The sequence below is a fragment of the Rousettus aegyptiacus genome, unplaced genomic scaffold, assembly GCF_014176215.1.
Source record: "Rousettus aegyptiacus isolate mRouAeg1 unplaced genomic scaffold, mRouAeg1.p scaffold_m13_p_1, whole genome shotgun sequence".
Classification (NCBI taxonomy): Eukaryota; Metazoa; Chordata; class Mammalia; order Chiroptera; family Pteropodidae; genus Rousettus; species Rousettus aegyptiacus.
The window spans coordinates 103,303,523-103,325,883 of record NW_023416284.1 but is presented as its reverse complement, the minus strand read 5'-3'; the positions used below and the strand labels follow the sequence as shown (position 1 = coordinate 103,325,883).

Below are 22,361 nucleotides of genomic sequence, written 5' to 3'. Positions count from 1 at the left end.
CTCTGAGCATGCTTTCTGAAATGATTGGAATTAGCTCAGAAGTGGGCAGAACTGAGCTGATAAGTAAAAGGCTTTATTATTACAGCAGGAGGCTTAGAGGTGAGGATTAAAACACAGGTCCTCTGAAGAGAACACAGGTCAGAGGTGTCTCCACTGACTGTAGCAGTAGCTTAAATAGGAAACCTGGAGCCTGTATTTAGGCCACTGCTCCAAGAACTACAGAGAAATATTTGCTTACATTTGAAGCACTTTGATTCACTTTGGACCTTGAGAGTCAAGATTAGAGAGGAAGAAAACCAAAAGGTGTCTGTCCTTATGGATCCCGGGTACATGGTCTGGCTCAGTTCACCAACTCTGGCTTCCCCATGGGAATATGGTTGCACATAAAAAGGCTCATGAGAAAGAGAAATGGCCGAAGCATCCCTCTGCGGTTCTTCCTTGTGAGCCTCTGACAACAGTAGGTCAATGAATTGAAGATTTGGGGATGCAGCCAAACTTTCTTCTTAGAAAAATTTCACCAACATTCCCTCAGTCTACCATGCAGAACATTATTCAGATTGTCAATTACTTCAACTTACTCAGAGCAAAGAAAAGCCTTGGTGTATCAATAAAATTAGTAGGCAATGAATAGTGTCATTGGTCACATGCTGAAAAACACACTATGAGACAGAGATTTGCTAGCACCAAATTTATTGGGGAGACATTCTTGAGGGACTGAGAGAAGCAAGCAGAGGGCAAAGGGAGGGTCGAACTGTGATGCAGTCACAACAGAGGCATCGGCTGATCCCTCAGGAAGCTCTGGAGCTGGGACGGTCCTTCAGAAATGTTCCAAGTTTGGGAAAGGGAGCTGAGCCTTTATATGCATCATCACTCAGCCCTTTAAATGCAAGCTCACTCTGGTATGACCTAGAGAGGCAGCTTCCTTCAGTCCTTGGAAGACAATTCTTGGAGATGAACTTGACTATAAGCCATCAGCCAGCAACACTTCTGGCAGTTGGAAGAGTGACTATCTTGTTCCTGAAAAGAGAATCTCAGCACTGTCTCACAGCATCCACTACAAATGACTACTTTAAGATGGTTGCCTTGAGAATATAAATGGGGCAACCTATTTTTACAGCAAACTCTTTGTAGTATGCATAGCATCTTATTTGTCTATATCCTTGTATGTTCACATGGTTTTTCCTGATACTTGTCTGTGCCCTAATGTCCTCTTCTTCCAAAGACACCAGTCATAGTGAATTAGGCTCTACTCTTATAACTTCATTTTAACTTCATTTTAACTTATTTACCTCTAAAAAGGCCCTGTCTTCAAATACAGCCACATACTGAGGTACTGGGGGTTAGAACTTCAGCATGTGACGTTTTAGGGGACATAACTTAGCTCATAACAATATGTGAGGAAGACTCATGTTTTTTATTACCATTTTATAGATAGAGAAACTGAGATAGGGATGTTGAATGGCTCAATGTACAGCTCACATCACATATCCTAATGGTTTATCTTCTTAATCGCAAATGTAAAGACATCTCTTCCTGTAGAACGCTTTGCACACTTTTACTCATTTTAACATGCAGAGGGCCCTTATCACTAACCTTCCATGAAACTTGTTTTGGATTGTGAAATTAAATGATGAGGTCATTTAAGAATAGAATGTCTTCTCTACAACTGTTACTCTGAAAATTACTGTTATCTCATATAGAATTCTTTGTTCTCTTGCACCAAATTCCAAATCCAGTTTTAATTTTTATTGCTGAAGCAGATCCTTTGATCTGAAATCCTGTCCCCTGTCCTACCCTATGGCCAGGCCAACCCACTAGAAGGACACTTGAAGTCCTCCTCCTCTAACTCCTGCTCTTTAGCCTAATGAAAGTCCTAAAACATAAGTCTTTGATTCCATCCCTCTAATCCACAGCACCATTCTACTTGCAGCACAGAGCCAAAAGCACCTTCAAAGAAAAACCAGTGTACACACACCTCCATCCCCAGACAAATAGAGGAATGGGCAAATGGAACTAACATTTCTCAAGCACCTACCATGTGTTAGACACTGTCAGGTGTTTTCATAGACATTATCTCCTTTACTCTCCATGATATTATAAGGTGTGGTTTATATTATCATTTTATGGATGAGCAAAGTAGGAGATGACTAGGGACTAAACAACTTGCCCAAGTCACCCATTAGAATGTGGAAAGGACAGAATTCAAACACATCTGGCTGTCTCCAAAACCTCTCTCTTTCCAATGGCCCATACTGTTTGTGCTTGAGTGCCAAGCTGCACAGAGCCAAGCCTCAATCCACACTTTTCCTGTTCAAAAATCCCTAGACTCAGAGGCTGAGATATTCACACTCTTTACTCCCTGACTTGCATAGCACATTTATGTTTCTAAACAAAGGTTCTAAATGCCTTATTTAACTTGATCATTTTCTATTTAATGAATTTCAACATTTTTCCGTTTATCAGCTAAAATCTTTCTTTTGTTGGCTCATCATACCCTGCACTGAAGGCTCTTAAATCTTACCAGGCCTCCACCCAGAGGAAGTGGTAAGAAAGGGGCAAGATATGACTTCCACTTTCTGGTTGCATCTTTTAGTGGTACCACTAATTTGCTGTTTCCCAAAGATCCTCTATCTCTCTGGAAACCAATTCTCCACTCCCTCAGCAGATTGTTAAATCTTGAAGATCTGGGTTGGGAAACCAAACACCAAGTAGTAGCCAGCCTACTTCAGTTTGTAATGCCAACTTTCAGCCACACCTCTTAATGGAATGAATGGGATGTGGGGGGGGGGCGTGGGGGGGAGGTAGGAAGAGATGATAAACTATCACTTGACTACATAATGCATGAAAAGAATGATTTCTCACTGGGAATACAACCACTAAGTCACTGAGTTGTGTCCAAGATAAGAATTACCAGGACAGAAAAATTCCTAGGAGAAAATTTATCTTCAAGCTGAGTTGCTAAGATATTCCTGCCTAAGGTTCATGCCTAGATGCTGACATGTTATAACCTTAATCTTCTTTATCTCATAAATTCTGTGATTTTTATTGCCAATTTTGCATGGCAAGGTGATTTTCAGAAAGGCGTTATGCCCTGTTATTGTAGAACTCACTAAACTCAGCACCATATTCCCCTTAACACGCACTAAAATGATGAAGAGCTTAGGAAAAATCAGAAAAGAAAGGAACTCAAATGCTAATAGCATAAGGAAATTATTAATTTGGCCTTGTTATGGTACCACATAAATCTACTAAACTAAAGGCAATTATTTGGCTTGGAATTACATGATACTGTGAAGTTTCTAGATCTTGGCTTGAGAGAAATAAAATTTATTTTTATAGTAGCAAGAGTCAGGAAGGAAATGTTAGTTAATAAATTAATGCTCAGGAAATATAATCTTGAGGTTAGATTCATGTCTATTACTATGAACATTGTACTTTAATTTTATGAGAGGAGCATAATTTCCAATTGACTGGAAAATTTCGTCATTTGAATAATTATTATTTGGTTTGAAACCAATCCTCGTGTTGTTTCTAAACTACCGGTACTAAAGATTTTGAAAGCAGTCCTGCAAAGAAGGACACACTCGTTTGTGTGTTTTGTGAAAAGGAGTGACTGACTGGCTTTTTATGACTTCCAGTTAGATCAGATTGCTCTACTCGCCACCACACAGCCGTCTTCAGCCCTACTGACTAGCTTGCTGTTTAAAACCAAATTTGTGAAAGAAATTTTACTGAGTATCTCTGAAAGATAGTAGTGCTGTTTGCCAAATATTTCCAGGTTCTCACCTTAGAACTATGTGGTAAGAGTGTATTTCTAGGCCCCTTGTGGATCTGTTCAATGAGTTGAGGTGGAACAATAGCAGGGGTGACACCCCAGAATGTTGTGGTACCAGTGGGGACGTTGATCTTGAATGAGCAAGTTGTGAAAGGCCAGTGTTTTCATTTTCACTTCAGAAATAGCAACCAAAATCTTTTTTATATAGTGATGTAAACACACACACACACACACACACACACACACACACGAATAAAAATAATACCTACAAGAATATTTTTCCAGTTTCATGAAAGAGGAACTTAACGTCCTAGGAGCTAAATTAATTTTACTCGAGGTCTAAAATAGACTAAAAAAATAAACACATTAAAAAGTCCTTTAATTTTTCTTCTGTTCCTTATCTTGAGGAACCCTACCATGACTTAACTGCCTCCAAAGCGAATTTGGCGTTTCTCCTGCCACCCCACCTCCCACTCCTACCCCCAACCCTGCCCCTGAACCTGGAGCTGACCCCTGTCTCTCAAAACGTCCAAGATCCGTGCAGAGTGATGGATGACTGAGCACATAGAGACACAGAGTGGACCTCAAGAGTGAAAGTAGACCAAGTCTGGTAGGGCCTCAATAGCCCCAGGCTTGTCCAGCAGTCATAGAATAGCTTGAAGGTTGAGTCTTAATCTTGCCAAGGCTGACCAAGAAGCCTAGTCTTTGCAGGTCAAGGGTAGGTCAAAGGGTCAGTAGATTCACTTCCTTAAAGCCTAGTCACCAAATATTATCCTTGACTTTTTCTTTTTCAGCAAACAGTTCCACACCGGGAGCTTAGGTGTTACTCCCGGCAAGAAAAGAAAGTCTTCCAAGGAAGTAAAACTGTCCCTTCTCAGTCCAGCTCACTTTTCAGCCTCCTTCTCGTGGAGCTCAGCTCTCAGTCATTCCTCATGAGAAATGGGGAAGCCTAGGCAAGATGCTTGAAACAGAAGAAATAATGGTTGGCATTTATTAGTTCCTTAACTTGAATGAGACATTATTCTAAAAGCATTAGCTCATTGAATCCTGAAACCATCCGGGGAGGTATGTGCTATTATTAGCCCCATTTTAGAGATGAGGCAATTGTGACACAGAGGCATTAAGCAATTTCCCCAAGATTACACAGCAAGAAGACTATTCTCCCAGCTTTATTGATCTATGAGCCCTATGCCTTCTCCATGCTGCTCCCTCGACAGTTAGTGCTCAGTGCCTGCTCTCCCTCCTCCCTTATCTAAGCGCGGTCTCTAAAATGATTCAGCAGCTCTGAATTTACAACTTTACAGAGGAAACAGTGTCACTGCTCTCAGGGTATTTGTGCAATTGGTCTCGTTTTTCACGGTGGAACGAAGAGTTCTATATCCTTTTGGGTGCATTTCAGGCACATATGGAAGAGATTTTAGAGGAACAGAACAGGTGACCCTGAAATTATACTGGATGAAACTGGATCATAGTAAAGGCCTAAGTATAAACATCAAAGGGCTCTGCGCAGCCGTGGCTTCATGGTCAGAATGCCATCCCCCTTTCCACCCTTGGCCTCAATAGGATGGGGTCCTGAAATTAGAATCTACACCTGAAGCAAACTGCTTGATTTTCACACCTCAACAAGGCCTTCCGTGACCACAGGACCTCCGGACAGGGCCATCAAGACCTTATTTCTAAGATCTATCTGATCAAAAGGTCACTGGAATACTAGGAGCTGCCACCCATACTCAGAGGTCTCAATTCTCTGCAAATTCAATTCTGACCTCCCTCCCACTTTCTCGTTACTGGAATTCTTCCTAACTCCTGAGACTCCGTCATCAGTCCTCTGGCGAAGGTCTGAAATACTGCCTTTTCCCTGTGGTTTAGTCCAGCCCTGGGTTGCAACCCTACCTTGCTCTTACCATAAACTCCGTGTCCCTGAGCTGTAGTTCTGACCTAACCCCTGTAGAAGAGCTGCGATCTCAGCTGAAAAACCTCCCTCATGCTTCCAGCTCTCCATTCTGGACTTGGGAAGATCACCTAGTGTCAATTTCCCATCCCGGTCTTCTAACCCTTCTCAGCCACCCCCAACATGGTCTGCCATTGTGCCAGTTGTTTCTAGATCCTTTTGATACCACATGCATCCAAATGTGAGAAGCACAGCCCCAACTACTAAGAACATTCAATAAGCCTGGGGCCACAGGAGGAGGATATGCTGAAAGAATGCAATCCTCAGTTCGCTCCCCCACTTCACAGATTCAAAAATAGAAGTGGAAAGTTGAAGATTGTGTGGATTTCTCTGGGGAGAGTTGTTAGTGCATTCTCACCTCCTTCCTATGCTTCCTCCTTACATGAGTCCAAGCCTTGTGCACCTCCCAGTTCTGGTAAGTAGTGGTCTCTGATCTTGGCTTCTACTGGCTTTCTCCAGCTTCTACTACAACCAACCAGGTATGCCCATTAGCTGTGCATAAGACCTCAAATCTGCTTCTCTTCTCTAGAATGGCTGGATGTATGATCCCCAGAAGGAAGGGCTTCCTCCAGCTAAAACAGTCTAATAAACTTCCTAACAGCTCAAATTGGGACCTTGATGGAAAGGTCATCTTTAACAAATCATCTGAACCACCTCTCCATTAGTAACCAATCAAGTAATGTTATAGAGCTATTCCACTGTGGTGCAACTCTACAGGCTAGAAAATGGGTAGAGGTTGGGAGTGTTAACCTTTGTAAAGTTCTATATACTCCCTCCCTATTTTTAAGTTCTAATATAAAAAAGCTAAATGTGATGATGATTAATTAAGGATAATATGCCAGTGTTTCCTCTGGTTTCCCAGCACCCCATATATGTCAGTCACTGTATATGACAAAATCCTCTTTACTCTCCCTCCCTCTCTCTGGGACCATATGCAATGTCCCACGCTAGCACAATATCAGGTTTGTAGAATCTGCAACACAGGAGATCTCTTTAGGGTTCTTTCAATTCAGAGTGTCTTTGGTTCCATCAGATTGTTTCAATGCTTCGCTTTGCCCCACCGTTGATATACAGGCCTTGACTCAGAAAGGGGAGGAATGTAGAAGAGGATGCATCTGCTGCCAAATGGTGTTTAAAAAAATCTGAGACTCATCCATATCCATGCAGAAAGGCCATGAAATCTCTCCAAGACAGAACTATACCAAGACTGAAAATCCCTACCCACATTCCCCTATTACCTCTCTAGCTTCTGGCTGCCATTCTGTGACTTGTTGTTCCCTTCATGACTGCCTAATATTTGTTTTCCCCTGACTCCACTTGTGTAGAAATGTCTCAGAGGTTGGCTATGAGTAGACAGCTAATTTGCTACAAGTCTACCTACAGCCCCTTAGGAATGATTCTGGGCCCCAACTTTATTAGGGAAACACAGGCTTCTTGTTTTGTAACTTCAATCAATTAAATCTTCCTTCTCAATAATTGGGCTATTATAAGTATCACCACGCACTGACAAGATGGAATTAAGGTGTGTGAGTGAGGGTATATCCCGTATCAGTGCAGGTGTGACAGCATCCTCTCAATGAGAACAGAAAAAGAAAGAAAGAAAGAAAGAAAGAAAGAAAGAAAGAAAGAAAGAAAGAAAGAAAGAAAGAAAGAAAGAAAGAAAGGAAGGAAGGAAGGAAGGAAGGAAGGAAGGAAGGAAGGAAGGAAGGAAGGAAGGAAGGAAGGAAAGTGTGCTTAAGATTTGGTCACGTAAGCTGAGATGACTTAGGTTTTAAAGAAATTGTGCATATTTTCATTTATACACTGGGCAATAAAGAAATTTCTAATCTCTGAAAGATATGTCCAGCTGTTCCATTCCCACCTTACTTCGGCATCACAGAGTAGACAATAGCATGCTCATAAGGGGCACTGAGTGGTTTGTCACAACTTGCAAGTGAAGCTTCTCCTTAAGTTTTTAATACTCACATCTCATCCTCAGCGATTCATTACTTTAGATCCATTGGTTGGGCTTAGCGATGCATTCTCAATGGAAAAAAAAAAAAAACAGTGGTGTCAATGAGTAATGACATTGACAAAAATGCACATATATTTACGTATATGCTTGCCTAGAGATAAACATGTAAAAATGAAGACATGAAGAGAAGTACCTAAACTGACACAACTGCACAGAATTAAATTATCATATTTCACTGAATCTAACATTGCAAGCTACATTGTTATTTTTATGTTTCATCAAGAAAGAAAAAGAAAAAAATGCAAATTAAACCATGACGTGCTATCGATTGTAAGATACATTCTAATTTCAGAAATGTTAAAAACTGAAGAAAATGTCTGCCATAGAATTAGTGAACTATGTTAAAAATCACACTGAACACTAGCTAAGCATTAGTGCTGACTCTTAATGTGTCCAGAAAGCTTTTTATTTGTTTTTAAGAGAATAGTTCTTATTGAGAAACTGTCAGTTGAGTAAATGACTTCTTTCTAATTAACATAGCAATAATAGCAATTATAGTCAATATCTTAAAAGACAACTTGGACGAAGGTCATCTTCGAAATCTATAAATACACAGATACTTCAAGCCAAGAGAGTGTGGTTTACTGAGCAAAGAGAATGCTAATTCTCACGATTAGCTGGGTCACTTTGGGCAAATCTCAAGTACTCTGGGCCTTGGTTTCCTTACCTGTGAAATGAGCAGGGTAGACTAGAATTTCATTTCTAACTCGTCTCTCATTTCTGTGCACTAATATTTTATGAATCTATCATTCTGGGTCCTTGTTCTATCTCAGTGGTCCAAATGTCAAGTTGAAATATGTCCAATGTGGAAAATTCTCTTGAGGGGTATATTCTGCTCACCTTAAGCTTTAGCAGGATACTCTAATATTTGTTGAATGAGAAATGAATGAATGAAAGTATGTCCTAATGCTTTTCTTTTGTAAAGAATCCTAAATACTAAACTATGATATTTATCTCTTCATGACTGCTAAGGACACTCATCCTCCAGTATTGAAATGGAAAGGCTCACCTCTGCTACTTTTGATCGTCCCTTCAGTGAAGACATCTTCATCTTTAAAGCATCTCTTATCTAAAGAAGCAATGACAATGAAGAAATGACATCCTCAATTCCCAGACCCATATCTTGAAACTTGGAGACCAATAACCAGTATCATAGGTCTTAGAACAGTGTTTAACAAATAATAAGATTTAGAAAAAAGTCGAGGTGTGGTTATAATGAGATTTACAATTAAGATTAAAATTTTTTTCAGCAGCTATTAAGTCTCCTGTTGACTTAATGAAGCACAGAAAATGTGAGAGTATAGTTCTTTCCTTTCCCCCTCACAGCTAGTGCCCTATAAACTCAACATCCCTGGCATGCTCCTTCATTAAACCTGCTTCATCCTTCCACTTCCCTCTGCCATATGGAAATCATTTACAGTAAGCTAAACAAATTTAAATTACCTTAGGATCCATAATGGTTCCAAACAGCAAGATGAAGAATCCCTGTGGCAAAATTCAACAGAAGTATGAGGGATAGTTTTGCAGACAACATTATGTTACTATTATATTTATGATATAATATATTCTATTCTATTAGTATATTACATTAATATATTAATATATTATATTAATATAATATAACATTATATTAATGTTCTATTAATAATACCGCTATTATATTGACACCACTCATGTTAATACCACTATTATATTGATATCACTCTTCTAGATACCCTCTAGGACCATTATCAGACATTAGAAATGTCAGTTTCTACTGATTTAGATAAAAATGCATTGAAATGTATTTTCTTTGTATCTCAAAGAAAGAGGATAGCCTTCATGCATGTGCATAACATGTATTGATATTTTTTGAATAGCTACAGATGTAGGATTGAGTTTTCAACCTTATTAAATCTGTTTACTTTCTTCCTAAATATAAAGGTAGCTATTCTTCCTTATGATGATAGTAATACTGTGACATGGACTCTTGCAACACAAAGTCACAATCATGGAAGCTATCTTGAAAAAATGAATCTTGTATTCTAGTCTACTTTAAGTGGTAGTTAAAAGTCAAGAAATAGGCAGCCAGATTCTCTATGCTGGTGGAGGAAGTTTCTGCATAAAAGAGAAAGAAAAGTATGTAGACCTGTAAAGCCAGAGTCTATTCACATTTAAATTATTCGGTCACCTATAAAATCACAATAAGTGGAAGTCAATCTTTTTAAATGACAAGAGTTGAAGTCTAAGAAAAATCTGGATCCTGCCATGAGAGTGGAGGGAAATCTGGGTTTCTACAGATAGTTTCATGGTGAAGAAACACTAATCAGAAGACTGAAATTTTTAAATGTGAGTCACAGTGTTTTAGTGTTTTCCTTTCTATTATGAAAAGAGAAGGGAGGCTCCATAGTGTAGTGGTTAGCACGTCTCCTCTACGCATAGAAGGTCCTGGGTTCCCACCCCAGGTAGAGCCACAGACCACACCCTGAGTGTGCCAGGCCCAGGATGCACTCTGCGAGCACGTGGGAGAGGACGCCCCGCCTTCAGAGATCTAGTTCTTAAGGGGAAAACGGCAACATCCATAGGTCAGGGGTGGGGGGGACTAAAGAAGGCAAGAGGGGAAGAGGGAAGAGAAAAAAAAGATCTAAAAAAAAGGAACAAAATTTTCTGAGGTATTAGATTGCAAAGTAAAAATACAGTGAGATCATTAATCATCAGAGTAATCGGTGGGAATCTCTTCAAGAGGCAGGGAAATTTATGTAAGTCCAAGAGCTTTTGATTTAAAAAAAAAAAAGTCAAAAGTTTCTTTTTAAAACAATGAAAGGTCGAGTGAAATATATGTTCTCCATAGTTATTAAAGAATTATGAGTAAGATATATAATTCATCTGAGTTGAATTTTCTTTAAAGTCTGCTTTATGTTTTGTATCAAATTTTTAAATAGAATAGTAGTGACATGTTAATAGAAATACTTTACTGCTTTATTATGCAGTTATAGTTATTTTATTTCAACACTATTGAATTTTTTTCCCCCACAAAGAAGCAGATAATAAATATTTTAGGCTTTGTAGGCTACACAGTCTTTGTTACAACTACCTCAGCTTTGCTACTATAGCTCAAATAGCCACAGGCAAAATGTAAATGAATGACTACGGCTGTATTCCAATAAAACTATTTCAAAAATAGGCAGCAGGCCATAGTTTGCCAATCTCTGATTAAAACCATAATTAAGAATATTAACTTGCCAGATTTTCTATTACCCACAGGTATGAAAAAGCAGTCTGGCTAATAACAGTTTTCCAAATGTGCAAGCTTAGTAGCCAAGATGGAGCAAAAGAGCTCTTAGAGGGATAAGTGTACCAACCAAATATGCTAAGGAAGAAAAGACAATAGAGCATTTTAGATCTGTCTCTTTATCTTACAGATGAGAAGGTGGAGGCCCAAAGAAAAGTGACTTTCCCAGGATCCGGTTACATGTAGCAAGATCCATTTCTATGAAGAACAACCTACATTTTTACCATAGAAAATAGCAGGGAAGAGGCATGAGAACTCCCGACTGGTTAATACCTAAAGAGAATGTCAAAGTTACCTCTTCACACCATGGAAAATGACTCATTTCACTGAGTTCTCAAACTACTTGAGAAAGAATAAAAATCGTGCTTATTTCGAGGCATGACACATGAATGTAGCCTCGCACATTCCTGACCGAAGATTAGTCCTCTGTAAGTGAAGGTCAACTTCTGACATTGAAATTTTAGGATAGGTGAAGATAGAGGGAAGGGAAAAAATGGCATAGACGACAGAGACTCCGTTCATTCCTCTGGCGACCAAATCGAAGTTGTGACAAAAACAAAGAGCAAACAGCAAGGAAAACTAGCTTGGGAGCTAGATGAACAAGCCATACAACTAGGGAGAAATCTAAGAAATCACCCTGCAATGGCAGAAGGTAGAATGGGGAGAGGCCACGAGGTGGCCAAGTCCCAAGCGGCTGAGTGAGACAGAGGCTGCAGCAACGGCAGATGCCTCTTAAAGGGGCTGCGACTGTGAGCGGATTTCTGTGGTGACGGACCTGCTCGCTCTGAGCATCAGTGCTGGTTTGGCTGTGCAGGGACTTATAGGACGACACTGAGTTGTCAGAGCGAGGGCCCCGAAGAGGCTCTCTCCTTGGCAGAAGTGCTGATGGTATCCATTTTTCCTCCATTGAGACCTCCCCACACCAGTGCACAGACTCAGTGCTGCCATAGCAGAGGCATCATCAGACTGGATAACAGTGGTCACTCTGCCCAGAGGATTCCCTGAAACTCTGCTTTCTCCAACTCATGGCCACACCCAAGCCACATCCAGGTGTGTCCTCCCTGAGTCAGATGCTGCTTGCTGAGCAGCACTAAGACTCACATTGATGACAGCTGGCCTCAGATTCTGGTGTGCCCTTTTGAGGCAACTATAAGCATAGCATCTGGGGATTGCTTGCTGAATCTTAACAAGTGGCCTCAGAGGGGCACAGGTTTGAGCTAAATTTGGCCTGCAGCTAAACCCCTCTCAGGATTGTGCCACTGGACACTTACTACACAAAGCCTTACTAATAAGACTGAGAGATTTAGAAGCTTTGCTTAGTACATAGAAAAAGACACAGAAAGGTAGCCAAAATGGGAAGACAAAGAAGCAGAAACCATATGAGAAAACAGAACAAAGATCCAGAAATAATGGAGTCAAGCAACCTAACAGATGCAGATTTCAAAATACTGGTTATAAAAATCCTCAATGACCTTTTAGAAAGTGTAGATGAATTCAGTGATAACTTCAACAGAGAGATAAAAAACATAAAAATGGAAATGGAAATTATAAAATAGAACCAGTAAGAAATGAAGAAAACATTATCTGACATGAGAAGAATATTAAATGGAATAAACAATGTGAATAAAGAGGAGGATCGAATGACCTGTATAGAGGATGGGAAAGCCAAGGACACTCAATCCGAATGGCAAGCAAAGAGAAGCCAAGAGTATAATAATAATTTAAGGAGCCTATGGAACACTATTAAAGGTAAAAATGTCCTTATCATCGAAATATGCGAGAGAAAACAAGATATTGAACAGCTATTTGAAGAAATAATGATGGACAACTTCCCTCACCTGGTGAAGGAAATGGACATAAAACCCCAAGATGCTCAGAGAGTCCCAAAAAACAGGAACCCAAAGAGGCCCACACCAAGACACATCATAATTAAAATTCCAAAGTTTAAATACAAAGAGAGAATCTTAAAAGAAGCAAGAGAAAAACAGATAGTTACCTACAAGGGAGCACCCATAAGGCTGGCAGCTGATTTCTCAAAAGAAACTATGCAGGACAGAAGGGCTTGGCAAAAAAAATATTCAGCAGGATGAAGACCCAGAATCTACAACCAAGAATACTTTACCCAGCAAAGCTCTCATTTAGAGGTGAAGGACAGATAAAGAGCTTCCCAGAGAAAAATAAGCTAAAGGAATTTATCATCGCCAAGCCAATATTACAGGAAATGTTGGAGGGACAGGAAACAGGAATAAATGGTAACAACTACATTCCTATCAACAAGTACCTCAAGTGGAAAAGAATTAAGTGCTCCAGCCAAAAGATAGAGTGGCTGAATGGATAAGAAAACAAGATCCCTACATATGCTGCCTATGAGAGACTCCCTTCAGATTAAAAGACACACACAGACTAAAAGGAAAGGGATGGAAAACGATTTTGCCTTTATGGACCTAGAGGGTATTGCATTGAATGAAATGGGTCCAATAAAGAAAGATAAATATCGCATGATTTCACATGCATGTGGAATCTAAAAAATAAATCAACAACAACAACAAAAGTGGAAATAAACTCATAGATACAGAGCATATTTTATGGGATACTAGGAGGGAGGGGGTTGTGAGGGAAAAAGAGCAAACAGATGGAGATGTTCAGGTGGATGGTTGCAGAGTAGACATGGGAATGTAGAGTATAGCATGGGGAAGATGGTTAATAATGTTGGGATGAATACGTGGGGGGGAAGTAATGGGGCTAGATTGGAGGGTGAGTGCTTTGCGAGTTGTATGAATCTCTGATCAATATACTATACAGCTGAGGCTGGTGTGTTGTATGCCAACTATAATTGAAAAAAAAATCATTGAATTGTACAATGTAAATGCAGGCAACTAGTTGTCTATTATATTTCTATAAAGATGGGGGGGGAAATAAACTTAAGGAGGGATATAGGTGAATCAGCGAGGAGAGAAGGGAGGAAATTCCCACCCAACTAGTCTGATCAGCTAAATCCCATTTGATAATCAATAGGGTGAGAGATGCCACATCTAAATGTCCTAAGATATGGAGGGAAATGGAAGAAACATTTTATGTTCTGTATTTTAAAATCACAGCCATCTTTGGTTGTATAACCAGAATAACAAATTAAAAATAATATTTTATAAATAAAATATTAATAACTAATTAATAAAATAAGTCTCTTTCTTGGAACTTACCTGGAAAGCATTGAACAGGGCAAAGATTATGTGGAATATCAAGGAAGTGCTTTCTATGAGAGTGGCTATTCCAAAACCCCAGGTCAGTCCCAGCAGTGGGGTGAGGATGGCAACATTTTTGCTGATCCTCATAATTATGGCCACATCTTGAGACTTGGAACTGCCAATAGAGGGCCTCTGAGTGTTGACAGCAACAACAAAAACCACAAGAAGATTCACAGCCACAATGACCAAGGCTGGAACGGCAAATGCTAAAAGGGCCTTGGTCTTGTCCCAGTTAAGCCAACAGGCATCACTTCTCATGTAGCCTTTCTTTTGCATTGTGATGGCAAGTGTGGTGACAGCAATGACCAATGGGCACCCATAGCCAATGGCAAAGCCAATGGCCATCATGCGGGACTTCATCATCCTACGAAAAACAACCAATATTCCATAAATGATGAGCAGTGCTTTGAAGAGCATCCAAAAAAACAGAGAAAGGTAGAAAAAGTGGCTAAAAAATGTCATTGCAACACACCACTTGTGGTCCTGGGCCTTTTTGCTAAAATTAGAGGCTATGATGAACCATACATTAGCAATCAGGAGCGACACAGCTATGTTCACAATGCACACATGACGCATGTATGATATCTCTGTCGCCACGACCCGGGACCATACCATGGCTTCAATGAGCAGGCAAAGAACCAAGCTAAGGATGGAGATGCTGAGTCCAATACAGGTGATATAATCCAGGATTTTGTCATCTATAGATGTGGGGGACATTAGAATGGAAAAAGACATAATCACATTGGTGTAGTTACACTGGCATTTCACTTTGTTTGTGATATCCAACGTTTTACATGCATTTTCATCCCATCTCCTTTTCCTGGAGTGCCAGCCAACACACTGAGCCCTGGCATTCCGGGATTTATTGATCTTCTCAAATGTGAGTAGGATTTTCTGTAATCTTTCTGGTAAAATCACCGAAAGGACAAGACCATTTACTGGCCTGGGGAGACTTTCATTTTGCAAGTTGGCTTCTTTCAGAACAGCTCCCAAGGTGGGAAAAGCTATGCTGACGGCTTGGGATGCATTTGGTGGCAGCTTCCACAGCTCGTGCCTGGGAATTTCTATCATCCATGAGATACCCTCTGATGTACTGTTAATGTTCCCGGGGAATCTGAAACTTCTCTCTGAGGTATTGTGGTTAATGTGAAACCCTTTCGTCTGAATAAAGAGTTCATCCACAACGTTCTCGGATTCATTGCGGATGTGGAGTTGCCTAGCGAACAAATTCACTGACTGCAGCAAATCCGAGCTGGCGTTCTTGTCAGGAATGAAAGCCCAATTTACAATGGCTGTTGTGTCAAGGATGTGGTTGGCCACTTCACTATAGCTCTGCAGTGGAGAAAAGAGGACATTATACTAAGGATTCACACATGATTGTACAAAGTCAATTTCTAAAATCTGAAATTTCTGTCAAATTATCTAATTTTATTTGACATATTTCTCTTCAAATTCACTCTTTAGTAGAATCTCATATTTATAAGCCTACAGCAAGGGAAAGAAAGGAAAGGAATGCCAAAAATAAAATAAATTAAAAAATAAAATAAAATGTAACACAGATAAAATTTATCTGCTTTATTAGGAAAGCATCTCCAAACTTCAGTGTGTATAACCCAAGTTCCTCATGAGATATTAATGATTGTTTAATAGAGGAGATTAGGGATGGATTCTATGGTAACCTAAGTTTGAGAAATACTGATATCATATCCCTAAATCTCCCACTTATAAAGAGTACCAAAGTTCATTAACACATTAAAGCGCTAAAAAATCCCACAGTAAGGAAGGGCGTAACTTTAACTCAGAGTCCCTACCTCTGCTGTGCTATGGATCTCTCTCCTAACAACAAAAGCTCTGTTAATATTTCTCAGAACAGCTATATTCTACAGAATGAAATTTTGGAAACACTAGAGTAGACACAGTCTTATTCACCCCATCAGTAAGTGCTATTTTCTTGAAAATATTAAGTATGTACAAAAATACATATAAAAAAGGTTCTAACTTCTTGGTAACTTCCATAAACTAGAATAAAATTCCTGAAATGAAATGCCTGTTATTGTTGTTATGGTGGCTGTGGTGGTTGTAGCTTTTACCCTGAAAAGTACATTTGAAACTGCTAATGTGCAAGGTTTTGAAAAGGGGTGGGGGCAGTTTTTTAATGGCATTAACAAAGAGTACCTACCTTCATTTTCTTTTGGGTAACATTATCAGACAACTCTGTAGAAATATTTTTTAATAACTCCACTATAAATGCAATATTTCCAGATGTGGCTTCTGAGGATTTCACGACATCAATTATGCAGGCATAGTCCAGGGGGCAGTTCTTGCGGATTCCTTGAGCTACACTCTCCACGGGCTCCGGAGCTCGAAAGTCAAGGATGTGCAGAGGGATAGATGGCGCTGCGATGGAAAGGCGTGACGCAGTGTTTAAGTCCTGTTTTTGTAAATAAATTTTAAAAAGTTGTTTCCTTTGACATGTGTCAGACTAAAGGAGTTAAAGGCACAACTAAACCACATGGGGCAAACACATAGAGAAACAACTGGTCCTAAAAAATGGTTTAGATGCTGAGAAGTATGGAGAGGCTGAGGCAGGGTCACAAACTGGCAGGAGATTCTATCAAAAACCCACAGACATAAAGATACTGACTTTTCCTGTTGGAATTTGCTTTGAGGAGTATGATTTTTAACTCAAATATTATAACAAGACAATTATCTCCAGAGATGTGGAGAAATTCTAGAAACAAAATTTGTCTAATTATTTTAATTTTTTTTAAGGAGGAACCACATGGTATTTCAGTGGGGTGAGAGACATTAGAGGTTGGCAGGTCTCACATGGAACACAAAGGAACTGCAATTTCAAAGAGTTAAGAAAGAGTTCATTAACTAGGAGAAATTATGTGCTTATTTCCTTACTTTTACTTAGAGTTGCCCAAAATGTGGCTTTGTATAAATCAAAGCAATACTTTAATTCACTTTTGAATGCCTCTAGTGTTGCAAGGAACTCTCCCTATACTAAAGACAGAGACTCCATGACAACCCCTTTACAAACCCAATCTTAAATTTTTAGGAAATGAAGAGATCCATGTGTTCCTATAGGATTGGAGAGAAGGAAGATGAAAATTATGATTAAGTGAAAGGACATAATATAGGATATTTTAATTTTAACTAAGATTTGTTGTATTTATTGGATTTCTATTGTCTCTGGGTCACACATTTCTTCTTTCTTTTGGTAAAGTGATTGAAATATTAGAAAAAGATATCAAAATGAATTTGATTCTAAACACATTTAGTTGATTAATTGATTATCACAAGGGGCATACAAATCTATCTTCAGAGCCAAAACTTTAACCTCTAAGTATTTACCATTGTGTAAATGAGTTTTGGATCTTTTTTGAGAAAAGATTCTGAGAGAAAGGATTAGAGAGGGGTGGGTAAGGAGGAGAGTACCTGAGAGTTTAAGTAAGGAAAAAAAAAGAAAAGACAAATTGAATCCACTCTGTAGATTTTCCTAAGTCCAGATCTGAGACTTGTCGTCGTGCTAAACAGAACACATTAAAAATGCCTCTATCACCTCCTATAATAGAGGATTGGCTCCTGTAACCAATCATATGCAAATGCCATCACCTTAAAGAGTGCTTCCACAGAAAGGCTTGTACATGTTTCAGTTGACTTTTGCCACTTGTTTTGATTACATGTAAATCCTATTTCTCCATGATAATGGGGAGCACAGGGCTGGCTACATTTGGAAGAAGTGATGCAAGGTTCATTGCATTTCTCTGAAAAGGAAAAGAAAGAGAAAGAAAAAGAAGCTTAATTAGCATTCTCACACTCTGACTGGGGCATCTAACTCATTCTGGAATTTGGCACTGCTTCCGGAAAAGGTGACTTCGATCTGGGTCCTCAGCAACAAATAAGACCTGCCAGGTAGATGGTGAAACTGATATCTAGGTAAAGTGAGCAGCGTGTGGAAAGGAGAGATCACAGGTCACGCAGAAAGGCTAGTTCAGAGTATCCGACAAGAGAGCAGCAAGAGATGAGGGGCAGTGAAGCGGTGATCCAGTCATGAAGGACCTTGAACGCTGTGCTAACATGGGGGTTACTAGGAAACATGACTGCATTTGTTTTTGAAAAATAACAATAGCATAGAGCAGGAATTTGTAAACTTTTCTGTAAAGAACCAGATATATATAAAATAAAATACAGGAGGCTCATTTAAATGTTAATTTTGTTTCCAGATACAGTCGATTCTCTTTATTTGCAATAGTTATTTTTTTTTTGGAGTCGCCACCACAAATACTGAATTAGCAAATACTGAACCATTGCTCCTAGGGGAAATACAGGGTTAGGTTCCTGGGAGCTTCTGCGCACATCTTCATGAACATATCAATATCAATATATGTTTGTTTTATGTGTATTATCTGATATCTACTGTTGATTTATTAACATTAAACTAACAGCCAATAGTGCTATAACTCATGACAGCATATAAAGCAATTTAACACATGTACTTTCTCCAAAAGCCCATCACAGCTTTGTTAGGATCACTAGACAGCACCTAAGCACTAGACTTGGGGTCCATGTTAAACAGCAAAATCACCAACAAAAAGCACAGAAGAGCAAAACGTGTGGCACTGCATAAGCCATGCAAAGAACGCTTGTGTATCATATGAGAGAAGGCAGAGTACCATCTCATCCAACCTCAGGTGGGAACGTGCACTTTGACTGACTCGTTTTTTGTTGTTGATTTGTGCATGTCTGTGAATGGTTGAGAAAGTGCTGTGAGTATTGATTTGGGAGTTACAAATACATTTCAATGAGTAAGAGAATTTGCAAATATAGAATCCACAAATAATGTTTTAGGGTATGTATGGCCCATGCATTATTATTCATTGTTTTTCTGAAATTTAAAGTTCACCAGATATCCTTTTTTTTTTTTTTTTGGCTAAATATTAGACTCGGAGTAAATGTTTTCAACACTGTGGGTCACAGTCTCAGCCACAACTACTCAACTCTTCTTTTGTACATGAAAGCTGTAAAAGACAATATTTAAATGAATGGATGCAGCTGAGTTCCAATAAAACTTTATTTATAAAAACTGGTGGCACGCCAAATTTTGCTATGGGTAACATAAATTGACTTGAGGCAGGAAGCCCAGGAATGAAGCTGTTAGAAGTAAATGATGCTAAGAGCTATTAAGGTGTTGAAATTGATAAGATGTGGTGACCACTTGAGTCAAAGCATACACCCATGTTTATGACTTGGACAGCTCCGTGGATGAATCCATTCACAGAGAAAGGAAACAAGTAAATTTGCACCTTTGTTTGCCATGTACCCAGTGTATCAATTTGGCAAGTTATTTAAGTTGAACGCTTCTCAATTTCTTCATCCATATAATGTGTAGATGAAGTCATAGTGTCTTTACAAATATTGAATGAGACAGCATCTTGTGCAGCACTTAGATTATAAATGCTCAATAAGTGTTAGATCCCTTTCTCTCTTTTTGTTCTCAATCTCATATCTACGTAAAGATTTATCTGCCACCAAGCATATACTTGTGCATGACTGTGCAGAATCCAGTTATTCCTACTATTTGGGTGAGAATCATGTGATTTCAGTATCTTACTACTAATTATTACTTCCAAAGTTTTCTCTCACTTTTCAAGAGTGACCAGTCTCACCAACATGATACCTGATATCACTTCAGCAGACCTCTTAGCACCATAGTGTTACACGCATTTAAGCCACCTGAAAATATCTTTGAAGGAGGAATAAATGAATCTCGTCTTCTTTCCCCTTCTGCCTCTTGTTTGCCCATTAGTTCAAAATTTCCTTTTGGTGTTTTAAAATGAACACTTTTCTACTATTCTAGAACTCATGTGAATATTTGCCAACTTGCTTTGACTATGCCATGGATAGTGAATTCTAAAGAAATCTATCAATGCTGGTAAACATTGAGATCTTATCAGAGATTACTATTCTATTTGAAAGTCTGTGGTCTGGGGACATGCTTGCCATACTAAGGTCCTTCCCTTATTCTGTCCAGTCACCAAATGGAAGAAGACTGTTCTGTAGCCACATACCTTGTATCCTTCCAGTCTTGGGTTTCCCTTCAGGACGTTGAAGTTTATCTTCATCCTGCAAAACATAAATTTCCAAAGGTCCTCTTTACTGTGGGACTCTCCTATCTCATCTCAATGTAGGTGTGAAGAGAAAAATGTGTTCAGGACTAGGAAGAAAATGCAGCAGGTCCATGTGCTGACGTTGCAGGATCTTGCTGAAGGAAATATGGATGTGAACATGCACAGAGAATGCACCGCCCTCCAATGAGGGTTAGAATCTTGATGGTGGTCACTTGGGCTCTGAAGGTCGGGTTAGAGGATTGGGCACATCTTCTGGAAAGTTTAAGTATCCAGGGAAAACACAGAGATGATGAATATAGCACTAAGCTGTTCTCTGCCCATTTCAACTGTAACTATAAAATGGAACTAATATGGTCTACCAGATACTGTATAACCTAATAAGGGAAAGAATGAGCAGATACTCGAAATAAGCTTTAGGATGCAATAAAATCAAAGACTGTAAAGATTATCTAAAAGAAAAAAAATATATCCTTTATAGTATAGATAAGGAAATTAAGACTCAGAGAAGCAAACTGTACAACTAACGAGAATCAAAATTAAGGTCTGAACCTAAATTGCTTGACTGCCAGTAGAGCCATGTGCTGCATAATGACATTTCATTCAACAATGGACTACATATACAACAGTGATATACCATACAGCCTAGATATGTGGTGGGATATACCATCTAGGTTTGTGTACGTGCACTCTATGACATTTGCACAATGACAAAATCACCTGACGATGCCTTTTTCAGAACATATCCCAGTCATTAAGTGGATCATGATTGTACCTCCTCCTCTGGACAACTGCCTGTCTACATTGTCTTTGGCTTGCAACATGATTTTTATACTATATTATTACACCATTTTGCACCTTGCGACTGTATTGATGCAAATCCCAAACATCTCTCGACTCTTCTTTGTTCCTATCTTTAGAAAACTACTATCAGCAAGAGTAAAATTGCAATCATTTGAAAAGCTCTTTAAAATGCCATCTTATTTATCATAAATCTAATAACCATCTAACAGAACTACTGGTTTTCTCATGGGGCCACGTAAGGATGGATCAAACTTACTTTTATGTGGATCTTGGATCTAAAGTGAGAACATTCTGTGGTCAGAAATAACATTAAACAGCAAATCATGGTTGCCTGGAACTTCATTTTCACACATTGGAATTTTCACCTGCAATAGAGAATGAAGGTGGATCCAACTAAAAGTGATAATACTACACAATCAGAACAATATTTAACCAATTACCCAACAACTTAGTGAGTCTCTGGGTACTCTGAAATATTCATACCAAATAACCTCCCCCAGGAAAAGACACCAACATCTATATTCAAGCCATCTAAAGTGTAAAAAAGGAAAGACTGTCTATCAACTATTGCCCTTTCTACAAATAGTAGACAAGAATGACGAAAGCACCGGGAAAGGTATATGTTAACGAAAGCACCATTTCTTATTTAATCCACAAGCTTCTTTAATAGTAAGTAGCATTTATCAAGAATTTCTATTTGCCAATCACTGTTCTGAGCACTTTCTTTTCATTAAACTCATTTCACCATATGATACAAGATACTATTACTGTCTTCATTTTATCAATGGAAAAACTAAGGCACCCCAATTTAAGTAACTATGAGCCAAGGTCATTCAGATAAAAAATGATGGAGCCAAAAGTTCAACCCAGATGGTCCATATTGAGTGGAATCCTTAATCTCTATAGCAGAGTCTCTCAGCAACGGTTAACATTTGGAGCTGAATAAGGCTTTGTTGTTGGAGGATGTCCTGGGAATCATAGAATGTTTAGCAACATCCCCGGCTTTCACCCACTAGTTGCCAGGAGCAGCCCCCTCCCCAGTTGTGACAGCAAAAAAATGTCTCCAGATGTTGTCAATTGTGCTCTGGTGCAGAAAATTGCCCCCAGTTGAGAACACCGTCCTATAATATGCTGTCACTTGGTACATGGAGTTAAGAAATTTAAAAT

At 39.1% G+C, this 22,361-nt stretch overlaps 1 protein-coding gene across 1 annotated transcript; it reads right to left on the bottom strand.

The window, feature by feature from the left end:
• Window positions 1–7,700: 7,700 nt before the first annotated feature.
• On the bottom strand, window positions 7,701–21,537 carry ADGRF4 (adhesion G protein-coupled receptor F4). The gene is made up of 8 exons (XM_016158915.2): window positions 21,451–21,537; window positions 20,334–20,388; window positions 17,878–18,029; window positions 16,436–16,687; window positions 14,212–15,588; window positions 9,184–9,225; window positions 8,750–8,809; window positions 7,701–7,748 (listed from the first exon to the last, which is right to left on the bottom strand). Exons 1-8 carry the CDS (start codon window positions 21,535–21,537, stop codon window positions 7,701–7,703), a joined length of 2,073 nt encoding a protein of 690 aa, XP_016014401.2.
• Window positions 21,538–22,361: the final 824 nt, after the last annotated feature.